This window comes from Podarcis tiliguerta (genome assembly GCF_965153285.1).
Source record: "Podarcis tiliguerta genome assembly, chromosome: 4".
NCBI lineage: Eukaryota > Metazoa > Chordata > Lepidosauria > Squamata > Lacertidae > Podarcis > Podarcis tiliguerta.
The window spans coordinates 7,585,246-7,602,890 of NC_139537.1; the positions used below are offsets into that span (position 1 = coordinate 7,585,246).

The following is a 17,645-nucleotide window of genomic DNA, read 5'->3' on the forward strand; positions in this document are numbered from 1 at the left end:
TTTTCTATGGCTACCCTTTGCTCTGTGTGTCAACTGACAGTGCTTCAAAGATCAAATGTAGCACCTTCTCCCTCCACTATCCAAATCCATTCCCTGTTCCCGTCCACCCAAATAAATATCTGTCACCCCAAATTTCCAAATACAGTGGTGCCTTGGTCCTCAAACAACTTGGAACCCAAACCCTGCAAACACAGAAGTAGATGTTCCGGTTTGCGAACTTTTTCCAGAAGCCGAACGTGCTCCGATTTGAGTGCCACCCTTCTGTTTTGAGTGTTACGCTGAGGTCTGTTTCTGCTGTTTATTTTGCGTTTTTGTTTTTGCGGCTTCTTTGTTTTGTTTTGGTGACTCTGTGGAACCCAGTTCAGCTACTGATTGATTGATTGTGTGACAGCAGTACATTGTCTATTGCTTTCATTTTATGGGTCAATGGTCTCGTTAGTAAAATCCATGTCAAATTGCTGTGTCAGGGGTTGTTTTTAAAAGTCTGGCACAAATTAATCCATTTTCTATGGGAAAGCGTGCCTTGGTTTTGGAACACTTTGGTTTTGGAACGGACTTCCGGAACAGATTAAGTTTGAGAACCAAGGCACCACTGTATGGCAGAAGAGAAAGGAAAAGGATTTATTCCTTGCCTGAGCTGGGTATTTGAAACCCCCTGTTTGCTGTGGCCAGCTGGCAGAAATTCAAGAAGAAAAATGGACCCAGGCCAGTTTTAAAGGTTGCGGATTCCTTAGGGTGATGGTGGTTAAGGGAAGGAGTTTAAAAAAAAAAACTCTTTAGAAAAACATGGCCCAACTTTTTGCTGCAGGGCTCTCATGGAGCATGTGGATGAGATGCTGTCGCAGAATGAAGGAGCATCTTTTCAGAGCTGCAAATTTCTATAATCAAGCAATGTCCATGCAGGTTTCTTTTCCTTTTTAAAAAGCATTCTGAATAGCAAATGAGCATTATGATCAACCAATGAAGCTCTCCACGATGCATGTATCTTTGTTGAGAATTTTTTTTTTCCTTTTTAATGCATCACACATTTGCAATTATATTTCTACGCTTCCTTCTGGATATTCCTGCATTTCTCCAAAGCACTGGAGGTATAAGAACAGGCCCCCGACCGACGACCGAGCCGAACCCCCACCCACCCAACAACCCACAAACACACAAACCTGGCTATACTTCATACTAATATAATATAGCTACACTTGGAGATACACCACAGAATTTTGTTACACATACTCTATAGCCGAAAGCATTCGGGAGCAAGCCTTAATAGAACACATCACACACAAATACAGTACGGTTTTTGCATTCAGTTCAGGAGCCAAAGCCAAGCCCACAGACATTTGCTACCCAGTTATCATACAGCTCACCCCACCCGCTCACCCACCCCACCCCAGCCTCGGAGGCTGCAATCCTAAAACCTCCACTTACACGGAAGTAAGCCCAACTCAATTCAATAGGCCTTACTTCTGGGCAGAGATGGTTAGGTCTGCAGCCCGAGATCTGTTTTTCCCCTAACCTGGTTCTGCGGCAAAGACAGTATTTCTGCTTCTTTCTCAACTACCTCAAAAATTTACATTCCGCAAATCTTGCGCTCTATAAATAATAATACTAAAAAAGATTCATGGGGTAGGGAGGGATGTGTGTGGAAGCCTTTCTCGAACATCTCCATAGCAACTGTGGACCTGGAAATTTGCCCTTTTGATCCATCCCAATCGCCTTTCCTGTTTTGTTAACGTTCTTTTAAAAACTAATTGGCAATTTGGGGCCAAAGACCAATTAAACCCAACGGCTGCTTCTCTGGGCAGTGAATTATTCTTTTCCCAGTCGCTTGCGGTGATGTTCTTACTTGTACATTGGAGGAACCAGAAAAACAAACTAAAAACTGTTTTGTCTTTGACATGAGAAAGCACCCGGGGCCTCTGATGAACCTAATCTGTATTTCCAGAACTCACCTGGAGAGATACTAACTAGTATTCTTCAAATTTGTGATGGTGGTTCAGCAGCGATCAGCTGACACTTGCATGACGCCATCGTCAGTTGTGTGACATCATCATGAGGTCATCTGCTGACGCCGGCTGTCCTCAGCAGACTCCAGGTTTATACAGTCTCTCACATCACACCTGTGTGGATATCTGACATCACACGCATGCGACACACACAACGCTTGATCTGCCCTTTTTCGCAGGCGAAAATGTTGGACAAATCACGACGTCGGTGCACATGGCTGCCAAGTGGAGATCTTGAAATTTCATGTTATTTTCAGCATGGGGTGGAAATGAGGAAAATTCTCTGCTGTTGGCAAGGTATGAAACCAACCTCTGCTGAGGACAACCGGTCCCAACATGCGAGCTCAGGTAGGGCTAGGAGAGACCTCTGAAACCTGGGGAGTTGCTGCCAGCCAGTGTAGGGAATGCTGAGCAAGGTAGACCGAGGGCACGGTAGAATGCAGCTTTCTATGTGCCATAATCTGAAATCAGCAGGGTTCTGGCCATACCGTTTAGACTGATCACAGAAATCCCTGGGTCTCTTTTTATATTCTGGAGACCAAACCGTTCCCTTTTTATTTTCTGGTTTCTGATCTACCGTATTTTTCGCTCCACAAGACGCACCTAGTTTTTGGAGGAGGAAAACAAGAAAAAATATATATTCTGAATCTCAAAAGCCAGAACAGCAAGAGGGATCGCTGCGCAGTGAAAGCAGCGATCCCTCTTGCTGTTCTGGCTTCTGGGATAGCTGCGCAGCCTGCATTCGCTCTGTAAGACGCACACACATTTCCCCTAACTTTTTAGGAGGGAAAAAGTGAGTCTTATAGAGCAAAAAAAAATACGGTACTTCTGCAAGGTTTTCTACCCCTGAACCTCTGAGCTACGTGGACTTGTAAGCTGAAAAAGAGCATTTCCACTGGGAGATGTTTAACGTCGCCATTACAAATTTCGAAACCTCGCACGGTGCGGGCTGCAGATGTCCAAAGAAACTAGGTTAATGGGAATTGCATTGTTCCTCCCCCCTCTTTCCTTCTGTCATGTTTAGTAGAACTTTCTCCTGGTGACGTCACAACATGAGATGCTCTCCACCCTGATTGGCCGAGGCGGGGCTAGGAAATACGGGACGCTGTGACATCACAGCAAGCGCCATGTTCTCCTAAGGCATTGTGGGTGGGAAGGGGCGGGCCCTCAAATTCCAGGTCACGGGTTTTGCATCTGTCCTCAAAAACGAAGGGGCTGATCCTGGCCCTTTTCCAAATTGCTTAGGAGCGACAAGGCGGTCCCGTTCACCCCCACAGAAATGTAAATTACTTTGACTTTTAAAAAACACCGCAAGGAGGTTCGGGAGGGCTATCAGATAGATTATTTTTTACGCACGAACCAATATTTATTTTACACCCTCTCTTAGTGGTATGGATTGAGGTTGTTCTTCCTCTGAGCTTTATAGGCTAAGGCATAAGAAAGGGGCACTCGGGCAGAGACTAGTATTTGTTTTTAAGGGAGCTGGAAGTGGTCAAATGGGATACTGCTTTCAGTGTGTGAATATACACACACTCCCTTTGCCTCATTATTGCCCCTGGGTACAACAGGTTTGGCAGGATTTTTGATGCCCCAAAAAACCAGGCCAACCTGTTTATCCGGGGCGAAAGCTAGACAAGAAGACCTGTCTCCCAGCCCCTGTCCTGTTCTATCTCCCCCCCTAAATCTCTGATGTACGCAGGCTGCAAACTAATCTGCTATGCCTTTCCCTGCCTCCTATTACGCTAGGCAGCCAAACAACCCCCCCCCCTTGCAAAAAGGAGGCTTTCTAATCCGCCTTTGAAATCAAAGATAAAAAGCTTCTAATACAATTGGAACACAGGCAGATTAGAAGCCTCTAATTAATTTTGTGGCCTTTATTTAATAAAATAAAGAAAATAAAGAAAATAAAAGGAGGGGGGGACAGAAAACGAGAGAAAGAGAGAGAGAGAGAAAGAGAAAAGCAAGTAAGAGCAGTGAAATTTACTCTTTCGCCTCGGCCAATTTATTGTTCATCTCTTTACTCTTCTCCTTTTCCTCGGCGTTTGTTGCGCTGGGCCCCTCGGAGCTCTTTTTCTTAGACGACCGGCTCGAAACCATCTGCTTATCTTTGGCCTTTTTCAGGGGTTTATGGCTTGTGGTCGTCTTTTTTGGCTTAGAAGGCTGAGGGCTCGGCTTCTCCACCTGGGCGGGTGCAACCGGCAAGCCGCCGCCGGCACAAAAGAGAAACAACACACACAACACACAAGGAGAGGTGAGGGGGAGGGAGGAGAAAAGCGAATTTAGAGAGGCGTTGCCGAACGGTGGCAAAGGTTTCATCGAGAGGGCAGCGTCAAGGCCTTTAAGCCAGGCACAGGCCAACTCGGCCCTCCAGATGTTTTAGGACTACAACTCCCATCATCCCTGACCACTGGTCCCGTTAGCTAGGGATGATGGGAGTTGTAGTCCCAAAACATCTGGAGGGCCGATTTGGCCTATGCCTGCTTTAAGCTGACTGGTGAACTAACCTGTCCTTAGAAGCATTAACCCTCTTTGTGTATGCACCACCATCAGGCTTGTGGGCCACAAGATTTGCCTTGCATCTCTGTCTGATATGCAGTGGAACAGCTTAGTTGATGAACAACTTGGATTAAGAACGCTGCAAACCCAGAAGTATGTGTTTTGGTTTGTGAACTTTGCCTTGGAAGCAGAACATGTTCCGCTTCCTGTTGAGTGTAAATTGAGTCCCTCGGTGCTATGGGAAAGCGTGCCTTGGTTTAAGAACGCTTTGGTTTAAGAACGGACTTCTGGAATGGATTAAGTTCGTAAACCAAGGTACCACTGTATGGAGCATTAGGGGACAGTTAGTACCACTGGTAGGGACATGCTGTGCTCCTTCTGGGGTAGTTTGTCCAGCTTTGATGGCCACCCAGCACTCAGTTCTCACCTGTGGCTCCGCAGAGGACCTTAAGGTCCACAAATGACAACATTTTGGAGGTCCCAAGACGCATGGTGGTTAGATTGGTCTCAACTAGGGCCAGGGCCTTTTCAGTACTGGCCCCGACTTGGTGGAACACTCTGTCACAAGAGACCAGGGCCCTGCGGGACTTGACATCTTTCCGCAGGGCCTGCAAGCCAGAGCTGTTCCGCCTGGCCTTTAGTTTGGACTCAGTCTGACCCTATGTTTCCCTCCCCTTATGGTCTTGATTTATCAGCTACTTTAAAATGAGGCTGCATTTTAAATTGGTTTCCCCGCCCCCTCTCTTTCTCCCCCTGAAATATACTTGGAGTCGAGAGTGGATTTCATGCTCTTTATTCAGCTCATAGTGGTGAGGAGGAATGGAAGTTCCCCCAGAATGTCTGCTTTATATACATTATTTATACAAGGGGCCCCACATGATTGGCTAATTCCAGGATTCTCCTGTAGGCCAATCAGATTGCGGATTCCCTTCCACCTGGAGCTGGATTGGGTGGCTCCTGCGGACCAATCAGACTGCTGCATTGTTCTAGGACCAATCTGATTGCTGCATTCTGAATCCTATTGTTCTAGGACCAATCAGACTGCTGCGTTCTGAATGCTATTCAACTCAGTACATAACACCCCTTTATTGTGATTTTATTGGTGTTAGCCGCCCTGAGCCCAGCTCTGGCTGGGGTGGGTGGGGTATAAATAAAGTTGTTTATTATTATTATTATTATTATTATTATTATTATTATTATTATTATTATTACATGCTGTCAGGAGGCAACAGCGGCCACACCCTAGGAATGGCTTCAACTGGCCAGCTAAACCAGGTGAGGGAAGCTGATGGGGTCTCAAACCCTCAGGGATTTAGGGGTTCCCCCTGCATGCGAAGATAGGCTCTGGCAGATTGGATGAGACCAAGACTGGGTCCAATGGTCAAGAAGATGGTTTCTGCACATGCCGTTGAGCAGAGACATCCAGCTCCCATGAAATTGTGATTTACTCACAGAATAAAAAACTGGCAATCAGGTCAAAGTTGTTGAGCTTTCTTTAGGGAGGAATGTCAAAGTTGTTGACCTTTTTTAAAAGGGGAGGGTAGTAATGTTGAGCCTTCTTTAGGGGGAAAGTCAGCGTTTTCATTTTTGCAGCTTCTTTGTTTTGTTTTCGTGACTCTGTGGAACCCAGTTCAGCTACTGAGTGATTGTGTGGCTGCAGTACACTGTTTATTGCTTTCATTTTATGGGTCAATGGTCTCGTTAGAGAGTAAAATCCATGTTAAATTGCTGTTTCGGGGATTGTTTTTAAAAGTCCGGCACAAATTAATCCATTTTGCATTATTTTCTATGGGAAAATGCACCTTGGTTTTGGAACGCTTTAGTTTTGGAATGGACTTCCAGAACAGATTAAGTTTGAGAACCAAGGTACCACTGTGTGGCAGGAGAGAAAGGGAAAGGATTTATTCCCTGCCTGAGCTGGGTATTTGAAACCCCCTGTTTAGCTGGGGAAAGGCTGCTGCAATGCTCCCACTAGGGTGAATTAGCCTGGCAGAAATTCAGGAAGAAAAATGGACCCAGGCCAGTTTTAAAGGTTGCGGATTCCTTAGGGTGATGGTGGTTAAGCTAAGGAGTAAAAAACAAAAACAAAACTCTTTAGAAAAACAGAGATCTGCCCCCTGGAACCCTCTTGGGGATCAACCCACACCTGCGTCCCTCTTAAGTGGATTAGCCTGCCCAAAAATTGCAGCCAGATATATCCAGGGAGTTTTGTGCAGGGCCCTTCTAAAACCTTGGGCATTAAAGGCTGAGAGAGACCCCTAGCCAGGGCCCTGAAGAGATGCCCCGATCTCTGCCCCTCACACCACCATCCCCGAGAGGTCAGAAAATGTCTGAGGAGGCTCCCTGTGTGGTGGTGAAGGCAGCATCCTGAATCCTGCGGCACAAGGGAAGCTGAGAGCCATGCTACACCAGTGCTCTGCAGATCCAGGAAATTAATCTGCTTACATCAGGGGTCGGCAAGGATTACCGGGCGTGGGCCGGATCACTCAAACAGAGATCCTTTGTGGGCCAGGCCAGCGCAGCGCGACGCTGGAAATTGCGTCTGCGCATGTCTGGAACACAGGTGGCGCTGTGGGTTAAACCACAGAGCCTAGGACTTGCCGATCAGAAGGTTGGCGGTTTGAATCCCCACAACGGGGTGAGCTCCCATTGCTCGGTCCCTGCTTCTGCCAACCTAGCAGTTCGAAAGCACGTCAAAGTGCAAGTAAATAGGTACCGCTCTGGCGGGAAGGTAAACGGCGTTTCCATGCGCTGCTCTGGTTCGCCAGAAGCGGCTTAGTCATGCTGGCCACATGACCCGGAAGCTGTACGCTGGCTCCCTCGGCCAGTAAAGCGAGATGAGTGCCGCAATCCCAGAGTCGGCCACAACTGGACCTAACGGTCAGGGGTCCCTTTACCTTTATTTCTGCGGTGCCGGATATCAGTTCTGCACATGCCCAGATGCTGAAAATTGTGCCTGCGCAGAAGCGATTTTCAGTGTCTGGGCATGTGCAGAAGCAATTTCCGGTGCTGCCGACATGCGCAGACGTGATTTCCGGCATCTGGGCATGTGCAGAAGTGATTTCCAGAGCAGCGGAAGAGAGTCCCCACGCTGCGCTGTGCCGGTTTAGTGCAGCGCGCGGGAACTTGCCAAGAGGGCAGCTTGGTTTGGGGGCGGCTCGGGGGTCAGTTAAACGGCCTCCGTGGGCTGCTTCTGGCCCATGGGCCGCAGGTTGGGGGACCCTGGCTTACATCAGATCATGTATAGATTTGTAGTGAACAAACGAGGGCACACAGAGATACTAGGGGTTACTATAGGCCCTGAAAACAAAACGAAAACCCCAAGCCCTGAAGCTTTTGCAACAGCGGGAGACTGATCTGATGGTTCGTAGTCTCTGTCGAATCTGGTTTATGGGCCAAAATGAAACTGAAGTCAAATCATAGAGCAGTCCATGGAGGTGAGAACTTCTGAACTAGCCAACCAACTGGACGGGATGTTAGTGGGATGCGTGAGGAGTGGTGCATCCTGTTGACCCCGCAGAGACTCCCCCCTCCCCAAATTTGCCACAGAGCAGGGAGGGAGGACCTCCCCCCCTCCAGATGACGCTGGACTCCAACTCCCATCAGCCCCAGCCAGCGTGCTAGGAAGCAGCATACAAAAGTATGAAATAAACTAATGTTTTGTTTCGGCGGGGAAGTATCCCACAGAGGAGCCGTGCCGCCCGTCTCCCGTCTCCCTTACCTTTGTGATTTCCTTGTAGGGCTCGCTGTACAGGCTCCGTATCCTCCGATGCTCGAGGAATTTGTTATCCGAAGGGCCGGGCTTTGCCCCTTCGACAGTGAACTGGGTGCTGTAACTCGTTTTGTGGTTCATCTTCCCCTCCGGAAACTTGTACTGGGGCTTGACTTTGATGGCTTTCACCGGCTTGACGTCTGTCCAGGGTTGGAATTCATTTCTGAGGGGAAGGGGGAGAGCTTGAGTGAGAAGCAGGGAATCAAAAGGCTGGCCAGAAGGGCTACGAAACAGAATGGCTTCAGTAGCTTTCTGTTTGTACACACTGTTATGCTGAACAGTGTCGGTTTTTTAATTGACACAGGAAATGCCTAGATGTGTATCACTGAAGGCTTTAATGTGGGGAAATGCCACTGGAGTATACTAAGTGGTCTCTGAACTCCTTGATGAGTTGATAATTAACTGTTGTCAGCTAGCTAACATGTGAGTGTTTAACCTTAGATCAGGTGACAAAGGTATTCGGTTGCAAATGCGCCATCTTGGAAGGGTGCTGGCTAAGTCTTTGCTCTCAGGCTCTGTGGGAGTGAGATGCTACCCTTAACCTAAGATGCTGCACAGCCTAAGCGGCTGAAATGCAGGCAAAATGGAGCCCACGTTAGAGACAGCTATGTTAGTCGGCTCTGATTATAGGTTTCTTCTATTTCTAAGAAGATGGGTCTGTGTTTGACTTGCACAAGATGGAATTATGGAAAACCAATAAAAAAATAATTGGCACACAAAAAAAGACATTGTATGGAATTATTGGGATGTACCTTTGATTTTTTCATTCTGTTTTTGAAGAAAGTTCTGCAAGTAAAGTTTCAACAATCTAATGGGTCTAGACCAGTGTTTCTCAACCTGCGGGTCCCCAGACATTGTTGGACTACAACTCCCATCATTCCTAGCCAGCATGACCAGTGGTCAGGGATGATGGGAGTTGTAGTCCAACAACATCTGGGGACCCACAGGTTGAGAACCGCTGGTCTAGACGATGTTTCACTCCAAAAGGAGCAAGTCTTTATGCATCCGGTGACTTCACGCTGAGCAATATTAATATCTGCGATAGACACAGAGAGCTCCCCCACCCTCTACCCAAGGGTTTGGGGGAAGAGGCTGTTGCCATGTCAGGTTGCCTGGTCTTTCAAAACTCAAGAGCCAGAGCTGGAGGCTACAGAGTGATCACGGGCTGGAGCGTAGTATCACTTGGTAGGGGAATAAGGTGGTACTGGGCAGGTGCCAAAAGAAGATCCTGGTTTAGATCTGTTAGATCAAGCGTGGACCACTAAAACTGGAAGATAGGAAATTGCCTTCTCCTGTGTCTGACCATTGGTCCATTTACCTCAGTGTTGTTGGCACTGACTGGCAGCAGCTCTCCAGGATTTCAGGCAGAGGAGAAACTGAGATGAAAGTTTATAACCTTCTGCACAAAAAGAAGGTGTTTCCCCATCTCCAGTCAGCACGTCTGTCTCATGCTTGTGGGGTTCAGTGGCACTGTCAAACTTTGAGGCCATTGACAGTGGAACCTCGGTGGTCGAACACTTCGGAAGTCAAACATTTCAGCTTTCGAACAACGACAACCCGGAAGCAAATTCTTCTGTTTTTTCGAACGCACCTCGGAAGTCCAACAGCTTCTGAGGCGCATTTCTCCATATTTTCCAACGGATTTTGCCAGGCGCCCATTGCGCCTTAGTTATCGAACGTTTCGGAAGTCAAACGGTCTTCTGGAACAGATTACGTTCGACAACCGAGGTTCCACTGTATAAATTTCCTCCGTTTGGGGGACTTTTGTTTGTTTTAGTGATTTGTGCAGCCTCTCTGTAAGCCTCCCCCCTTTTGGGGGGGTAAAGTCATTTAAATAAATAAATGTATGATGATTAGACACCATTCCATACATGTTTTTGTTTGTGGTTCTGCATGCCCGCCCATGGAATAACAGAGTTCAGTAATAATCTCTGAATTGGGTTTTCTGTGCATCCTAGTTCCAGTCTACAGTGGAATGTGTTTTGCTATTCATATGTTTCAAACAGTTGTTTTTTTTAAAATAAAAATTGAGATTTCCCAAGCTTGGGAATGTCACAGTCCTATTGTTTTCCCCCCTGTTCTTTTAGATGCGGCCATCTTGTGCTATGCCACACCCTAGGGCAGCCATTTTGTGTTATGTCATGACCCGTTGACAGCCATTTTGGCCGCCATGGGAGCCATTTTGTGACTGGTGTCCATGACCACATCCTCAGAAGACCTCACAAGGTCAGCGAGCTTTTCCGCAGCCCCCCAACACGCTCAAGGGCTATGTGCCTTTGGTATTCATACTCTGAACAGTCACTTATTTCATGCGTTTATAACAGCCGGAGCCAGTAAGCTGGCCAGAAATTTAGGGGATGCTGGGGAATATTCACATCCCCGTCTTTGTGGGGCAGGGAGTAGAATCCACTGACACAACGTGATATGGATAAAATGGATAAAATGAAGTCCCTGGAGACTGAAATGTGGAACAAGGAGACTTGATTCAACACTACAGCCGAGCTCAAAATGGCTGCTGTCCGTGGTTCCATTCTTCGCTGGTGTTCCCCGAAAATGTTGTCCTCCATGCACCCGTTCCCCAAACACTTTGGTTCCTGCTACTGTAATGAAGGAGGCATGTTTTTTCTATTTTACTGTTTTTTGCGTATTAGCATTGTTGTCTGTTTTGTAATTTCAGGGTTCATAGGGCTTTTAAATCATCATCATCATCATCAGTAGTAGTAGTGGTAGTAGTTTGCCAGCTTAGAGGAATTTTTTTTTTTTTTAAGGTGAGCTTTCTGAACAAGAAAATAAACACCCATAAACTTCATATGAGCATACGAAGAGCTGCCTGGATCATAGCTGTCAACGCTTCCCTTTTTTAAAGGGAAATTCCCTTATTCCAAATAGGATTCCTCACAAGAAAAGGGAAAAGTTGCCAGCTATGGCCTGGATAAGGCCAAAGGCCCATCTATAGTCCAGCATCCTGTTCTCACATATCCCTTCAAATTCATAATATTTTTGTTTACTGTACCATAACTTTAATGTAAAGTAAAGGTAAAGGTACCCCTGCCCGTACGGGCCAGTCTTGACAGACTCTGGGGTTGTGCGCCCATCTCACTTAAGAGGCCGGGGGCCAGCGCTGTCCGGAGACACTTCTGGGTCATGTGGCCAGCGTGACAAAGCCGCATCTGGCGAGCCAGCGCAGCACACGGAACGCCATTTACCTTCCCGCCAGTAAGCGGTCCCTATTTATCTACTTGCACCCAGGGGTGCTTTCGAACTGCTAGGTTGGCAGGCGCTGGGACTGAACAACGGGAGCACACCCCGCCGCAGGGATTCGAACCGCCGAACTTTCGATCGGCAAGCCCTAGGCGCTGAGGCTTTTACCCACAGCGCCACCCGCGTCCCAACTTTAATGTAGTTCTATTTATATCTAAAACTTTCAACTCTTCCCTCTTTTGGTCTAATTTTTTTCCTTATCCTTCTTTTGCTTAGACACCCTAAATTTCTCCTCCAATATCCTGACCTCCGCTTCTACCTCCCTAATCCTTCTATCTTTCCCTTTTTTAAAAACACTGACAAGCTCTGAATACATTCTCCCCTAATGACTGCTTTCATGGCTTCCCATTTTGTTGTTAATGGGAGATCTGGGTCTTTATTTTCCTCAAAATACCTTTTTAGCACTATTTTTATTTTAACCTTACTCTGTTCATCAGCTACCAACCAAGGGTTAAACCTCCAAGAATAGGACCTATTAATATGACCTATTTGGAGGATGGCAGATATAGGGGAATGGTCAGTGATCTTAACCATTCTGATATCCATTCCCTTCATCCATTCCCAACAGGATTTGAACACAAGACCTCTATCCTCTCCTGCAGCTTCCAGCAACTGGTATCCAGATTCTGACAGGTAATGGGCTCAATATAAACAGCTGCACAACTCTACTGGTACTAACAGTTCGGGGGAAACTGGCTTCCTGTTCTCTATATCTCCCCATCCTTCTAAAACAAACTTTCCAAAGTGGGCGATAACTAATAATAATAATAATAATAATAGATTTTATTTATACCCTGCCCTCCCCAGCCAAGACCGGGCTAAGGGCGGCTAACAATCAATAAAAAACCCAAGTTGATTAAAATACAATTTAAAAACAAGATTAAAATACAACATTAAAACATTAAAATGCAGCCTCATCACAGGAGGAGAAAGGAAAAAGAAAGAGGGGGGGAGGGAATCAAATTGACTCCAAGCCAAAGGCCAGGCGGAACAACTCTGTCTTACAGGCCCTGCGGAAAGAAATCAGATCCTGCAGGGCCCTGGTCTCATGAGACAGAGCGTTCCACCAGGCCGGGGCCAGTGTTGAAAAGGCCCTGGCTCTGGTTGAGGCTAATCTGACTTCCTTAGGGCCCAGGACCTCTAGGGTGTTGCTATTTATGGACCTTAAGGTCCTCCGTGGGGCATACCAGGAGAGGCTGTCCTGTAGGTACAAGGGTCCTAGGCCGTGAAGGGCTTTAAAGGTCAAAACCAGCACCTTAAATCTGACCCTGTACTCCACCGGGAGCCAATACAGCTGGAAAAGCACTGGGTGAATATGCTCCCATGGCAGAGACTCCGTGAGGAGCCTCGCTGCAGCATTCTGCACCCGCTGGAGTTTCTGGGACAGCTTCAAGGACAGCCCCACGTAGAGCAAATTACAGTAGTCAAGCCTGGAGGTGACTGTCGCATGGATCACTGTGGCCAGGTCGGGGCGGGAAAGGTAAGGGACCAACCTCTTGATGCGGCGAAGGTGGAAAAATGTCGCCTTGGCTATTGCTGTAACCTGCACGTCCTTGGAAAGGGAGGCGTCAAGGATTACACTCAAACTCTTAATGGAAGGCAATGGCGCTAAATGGGCCCCTGCAAGAGAAGGGAGTTGGTCCCTCATCCCCATGCCATCCCGACCCAGCCATAGGACCTCTGTCTTCGAAGGATTTAATTTCAATCGACTCCCACGAATCCATCCAGCATATGGGTGACAACCCAGCCCAAACTGCCACTGCCAAAGGGGGGGAAGCACTAGCCTTGGGTGTGATAGGACAGGGGGGTGTTGAATAAAAATAAGGGGCATTGCAAGCATAAAGAAGACAATTTTGAAAAACCGTTCACACATGTTCCTTGTGTTGCGGAATGACGCTTAGTCACGCAACATCAAAGTTGCGGTGAGTACTTTAGTTTCCAAATAAACACTTTCTGTGTGTAATGTGAATACAGTGGTACCTCTGGTTGTGAACGGGATCCATTCCGGAGGCCTGTTTGCAACATGAAAAGAGCACAACCCACAGCGGCGCATCTGCACATGTGCGGGCTGCTATGCGCCGCTTCTGCGCATAACATCATTTTGCGCTTCTGCTTATGCGCGAGCGGCGAAACCCGGAAGTAACCCTTTCCGGTACTTCTGGGTCGCCGCGGGACGTTACCTGAAAGAACGTAACATGAAGCGGACGTAACATGAGCTATGACTGTATCACTAGGGTTGATTTTAATAAATCATTTTATGATTTCAAGCTTCAAGGTGTCTCATTTACAACAACTGCTTTCTTTACTGTGTTTCAGGACACAGGTAGAAAGAAAGATACAGTGGTACCTCAGGTTAAGTACTTAATTCGTTCCAGAGGTCTGTACTTAACCTGAAAGTGTTCTTAACCTGAAGCACCACTTTAGCTAATGGGGCCTCCCACTGCGGCTGCACGATTTCTGTTCTCATCCTGAAGCAAAGTTCTTAACCTGAAGCACTGTTTCTGGGTTAGCGGAGTCTGTAACCTGAAGCGTATGTAACCCGAGGTACCACTGTACACAAAAGAATGCAAATTTATCTCTGCATCTTTGTTTTTTTCGCTTAAAGAAGGTAGATGGGGTGTGTGTGTGTGTGCTGAGTAAATCTTTCCCTCCTGAAAAGTAGGGCGGTAGGCCCAATAAGTTTAGGAACCCCTGTTCTAAAATAGCAATGAGAGGTAGGGTGTGTTGCTGTCAAACATCTCTGAGTTTCCACCATCCTCAATGGAAAAAAATCAATGAGAGTTGATGGTGGACTGACCAATAAGGTCTGCTTTAGTTCCCTCTCCCCTTTTCAGGATGATCAATCCACTTTGCAATCCATTTGAGTGACAGCAGGCCGTGATGCTGCGTCCTTCCTCCAGGGCAGAAACACACCCATTAATTAAAACCTAGCCGGTCGTTAATATTCAGCGCACACTCCAGGCTAGCGGCAAACTGCTTGTAAAGACCACACCGCAAACACCACAAGCAGCCAATGTGTGTCTGCACGTATATGATTTCCCCCCTTGCATTAACGGCATCCCAGAAGGGAGATTTGCATGTAGATCAGAACTCCACTCACTGGATTGAGATCTGCGTACACAACAGGTCGTTTCTAACAAGGAACTTTAGTCCGGACCAGCTTTCCTCAACTTGGTGCCTCCAGATGGCTTTGCTGGCTGGGACCGATGAGGGTTGTAATAAGGACAAATTCGCCGTTCTGGGTGGACGGAGTGACGGAGGCAGGATGTTTGTGTTACTGTGTTCCGTGAGGTGGGACTGTTGTCATTTGTTCTTTTTCTCTTTGCTGTCTGATGCTAGAGAGAGAAGGAGCCATGTTGCAGTGCTCCGTGTGTGTTTATATGTAAATAAAGTAGATTAGCCAAAATGCTGAGTTGCTGAGGTCTGTCACGCAAACTGCGCAAACTCTGCAGATCCCTAAGTGTGTCGGTGGGCATCGGTCACTGTGATGTTCGGGCTGAAGAAAGCTTTTGAAGCTCCCGAATGAAAGTCCAGGAAGAAGAAGAAGAGTTTGGATTTGATAACCCGCTTTATCACTACCCGAAGGAGTCTCAAAGCAGCTAACGTTCTCCTTTCCCTTCCTTCCCCACAACAAACACTCTGTGAGGTTAGTGGGGCTGAGAGACTTCAGAGAAGTATGACTAGCCCAAGGTCACCCAGCAGCTGCATGCGGAGGAGCGGGGAAGCGAACCCGGTTCACCAGATTACGAGACTACCGCTCTTAACCACTACACCACACTGGCATGTGTCTCTGCCAGGGTCCTACTCGGGTGTAGGCTGAACTCCTGACACCACCAGGATCATCTAGTCCAAACCCCTGCAATGCAGGAAACATTTGTCCAGTTTGAGGCTCGAACCCACAACCCTGAAAATAAGAGTTTCATGCTGTAATGGACTGAGCTATCCAGTTCATCCAAGCATTGCATTCTCCAACCACAGAGCCAGAGCATCACCTTCATGGCTGACAGCCATCGATAGCCCTCACCTCACCCATGAGTTTGTCTAATCCTCTTTCAAAGCCATGTAGGTTGGCGGCCATCTGTCCTGTGGCAGGGAGTTCCGTAGTTCAACTACATGCTGCTTTTCCCCCTCTGTCCTAAATCTTCCAACATTCTGGATGAGATGCATTCAGGATGCCGGACTAGATTGGCCATTGGCTTGATCTAGCGGGCTCGTTTCATCTTCCTGCAGGAAGCCAGAGGCATCGATTGATGTTCCCTTGGTAGCAGAACACCGAACCTTTTAGTCTGAGAGTCGAAGGCAATTCTTAATGGGTTCTTCCTTGAAACCCCCCGCGTCCAGTAGCCCACTTTTCCTACTTCCCTGGCCCTAATGCAAAGATGAGGAGGGGGACCTCCAGGCAGGCGTGGAAAGAGACATGCCACCGAGTACGCCTTCATTAAAAAGCTCTGCCTCGTGCGCATCACCAAGACAAAAGGCACATGAATAATGTAACGTGCAGCAGCTAAGAATAAGCGCAAGCCATACGGAGCTCTACAACTGGTGTGGGGCCCGGCACGCGAGTCTCGTTTCGCTGTAGTTGTTGTTTTTAAAATTTATTTAATCATTTTTTCGATACAAACAACAACTGCAAAAGACAGCTAAAAAAGTCAATGCAATTCTGGGCTGCATCAATAGGAGTATAGCATCTAGATCAAGGGAAGTAATAGTGCCACTGTATTCTGCTCTGGTCAGACCTGACCTGGAGTACTGTGTCCAGTTCTGGGCACCACAGTTCAAGAAGGACACTGACAAACTGGAACGTGTCCAGAGGAGGGCAACCAAAATGGTCAAAGGCCTGGAAACGATGCCTTATGAGGAACGGCTAAGGGAGCTGGGCATGTTTAGCCTGGAGAAGAGGAGGTTAAGGGGTGATATGATAGCCATGTTCAAATATATAAAAGGATGTCACATAGAGGAGGGAGGAAGGTTGTTTTCTGCTGCTCCAGAGAAGCGGACACGGAGCAATGGATCCAAACTACAAGAAAGAAGATTCCACCTAAACATTAGGAAGAAATTCCTGACAGTAAGAGCTGTTTGACAGTGGAATTTGCTGCCAAGGAGTGTGGTGGAGTCTCCTTCTTTGGAGATCTTTAAGCAGAGGCTTGACAACCATATGTCAGGAGTGCTCTGATGGTGTTTCCTGCTTGGCAGGGGGTTGGACTCGATGGCCCTTGTGGTCTCTTCCAACTCTATGATTCTATGGTTCTAAGACACATACAACAAAAACCATAATAACACAACTTGACAATTCAGATTTGAATACACTGATATACCTATGACTACACCTTTTTAACAATCTTTTCCCACGTCTCTCTCCTCCCCCCCACTTCCCCCCATATCACTTAAATATTCATTCCAGATTTCTTCATATATATCCATTCTTAATTTGCGTCAACATGCAATTCGTTCGTATGTAGCTAATCTGTCCATATTATCAATCCGTGTGCTCAATGGAATCTTTTTGCGGCTCCTCCAATTCAGCAAAGCAAGGTTTTTTTTGCTTCTAATATAGCACGATACATCCATTTCTTTTCTGTTTCGCTGTAGTGAAATTAAGGGAGATCGACAGCATTGCCGAAGGCAGCCTCGCTCACAGTAGCAGAACCCGGATGATATACCCGCAGCAAGCACCTGGAGTACTGTGTCCGGTTCTGGGCACCACAGTTCAAGAAGGACACTGACAAACTGGAACGTGTCCAGAGGAGGGCAACCAAAATGGTCAAAGGCCTGGAAACGATGCCTTCTGAGGAACGGCTAAGGGAGCTGGGCATGTTTAGCCTGGAGAAGAGGAGGTTAAGGGGTGATATGATAGCCATGTTCAAATATATAAAAGGATGTCACATAGAGGAGGGAGAAAGGTTGTTTTCTGCTGCTCCAGAGAAGCGGACACGGAGCAATGGATCCAAACTACAAGAAAGAAGATTCCACCTAAACATTAGGAAGAACTTCCTGACAGTAAGAGCTGTTCGACAGTGGAATTTGCTGCCAAGGAGTGTGGTGGAGTCTCCTTCTTTGGAGGTCTTTAAGCAGAGGCTTGACAACCATGTCAGGAGTGCTCTGATGGTGTTTCC

The 17,645-nt window shown here is 47.2% G+C and overlaps 1 protein-coding gene across 1 annotated transcript in view; it reads right to left on the reverse strand.

Annotated features, from left to right (window-relative positions):
* Window positions 1-17,645, reverse strand: part of MAP6 (microtubule associated protein 6) — a 60,375-nt gene that overhangs the window by 11,987 nt on the left and 30,743 nt on the right. Inside the window, exons 2-3 of the mRNA XM_083436626.1 lie at window positions 8,221-8,434; window positions 3,988-4,184 (exon numbers count right to left, since the gene is read on the reverse strand). Coding sequence (XP_083292752.1) covers window positions 3,988-4,184; window positions 8,221-8,434 — 411 coding nt within the window. The remainder of the gene's footprint in view (window positions 1-3,987; window positions 4,185-8,220; window positions 8,435-17,645) is intronic.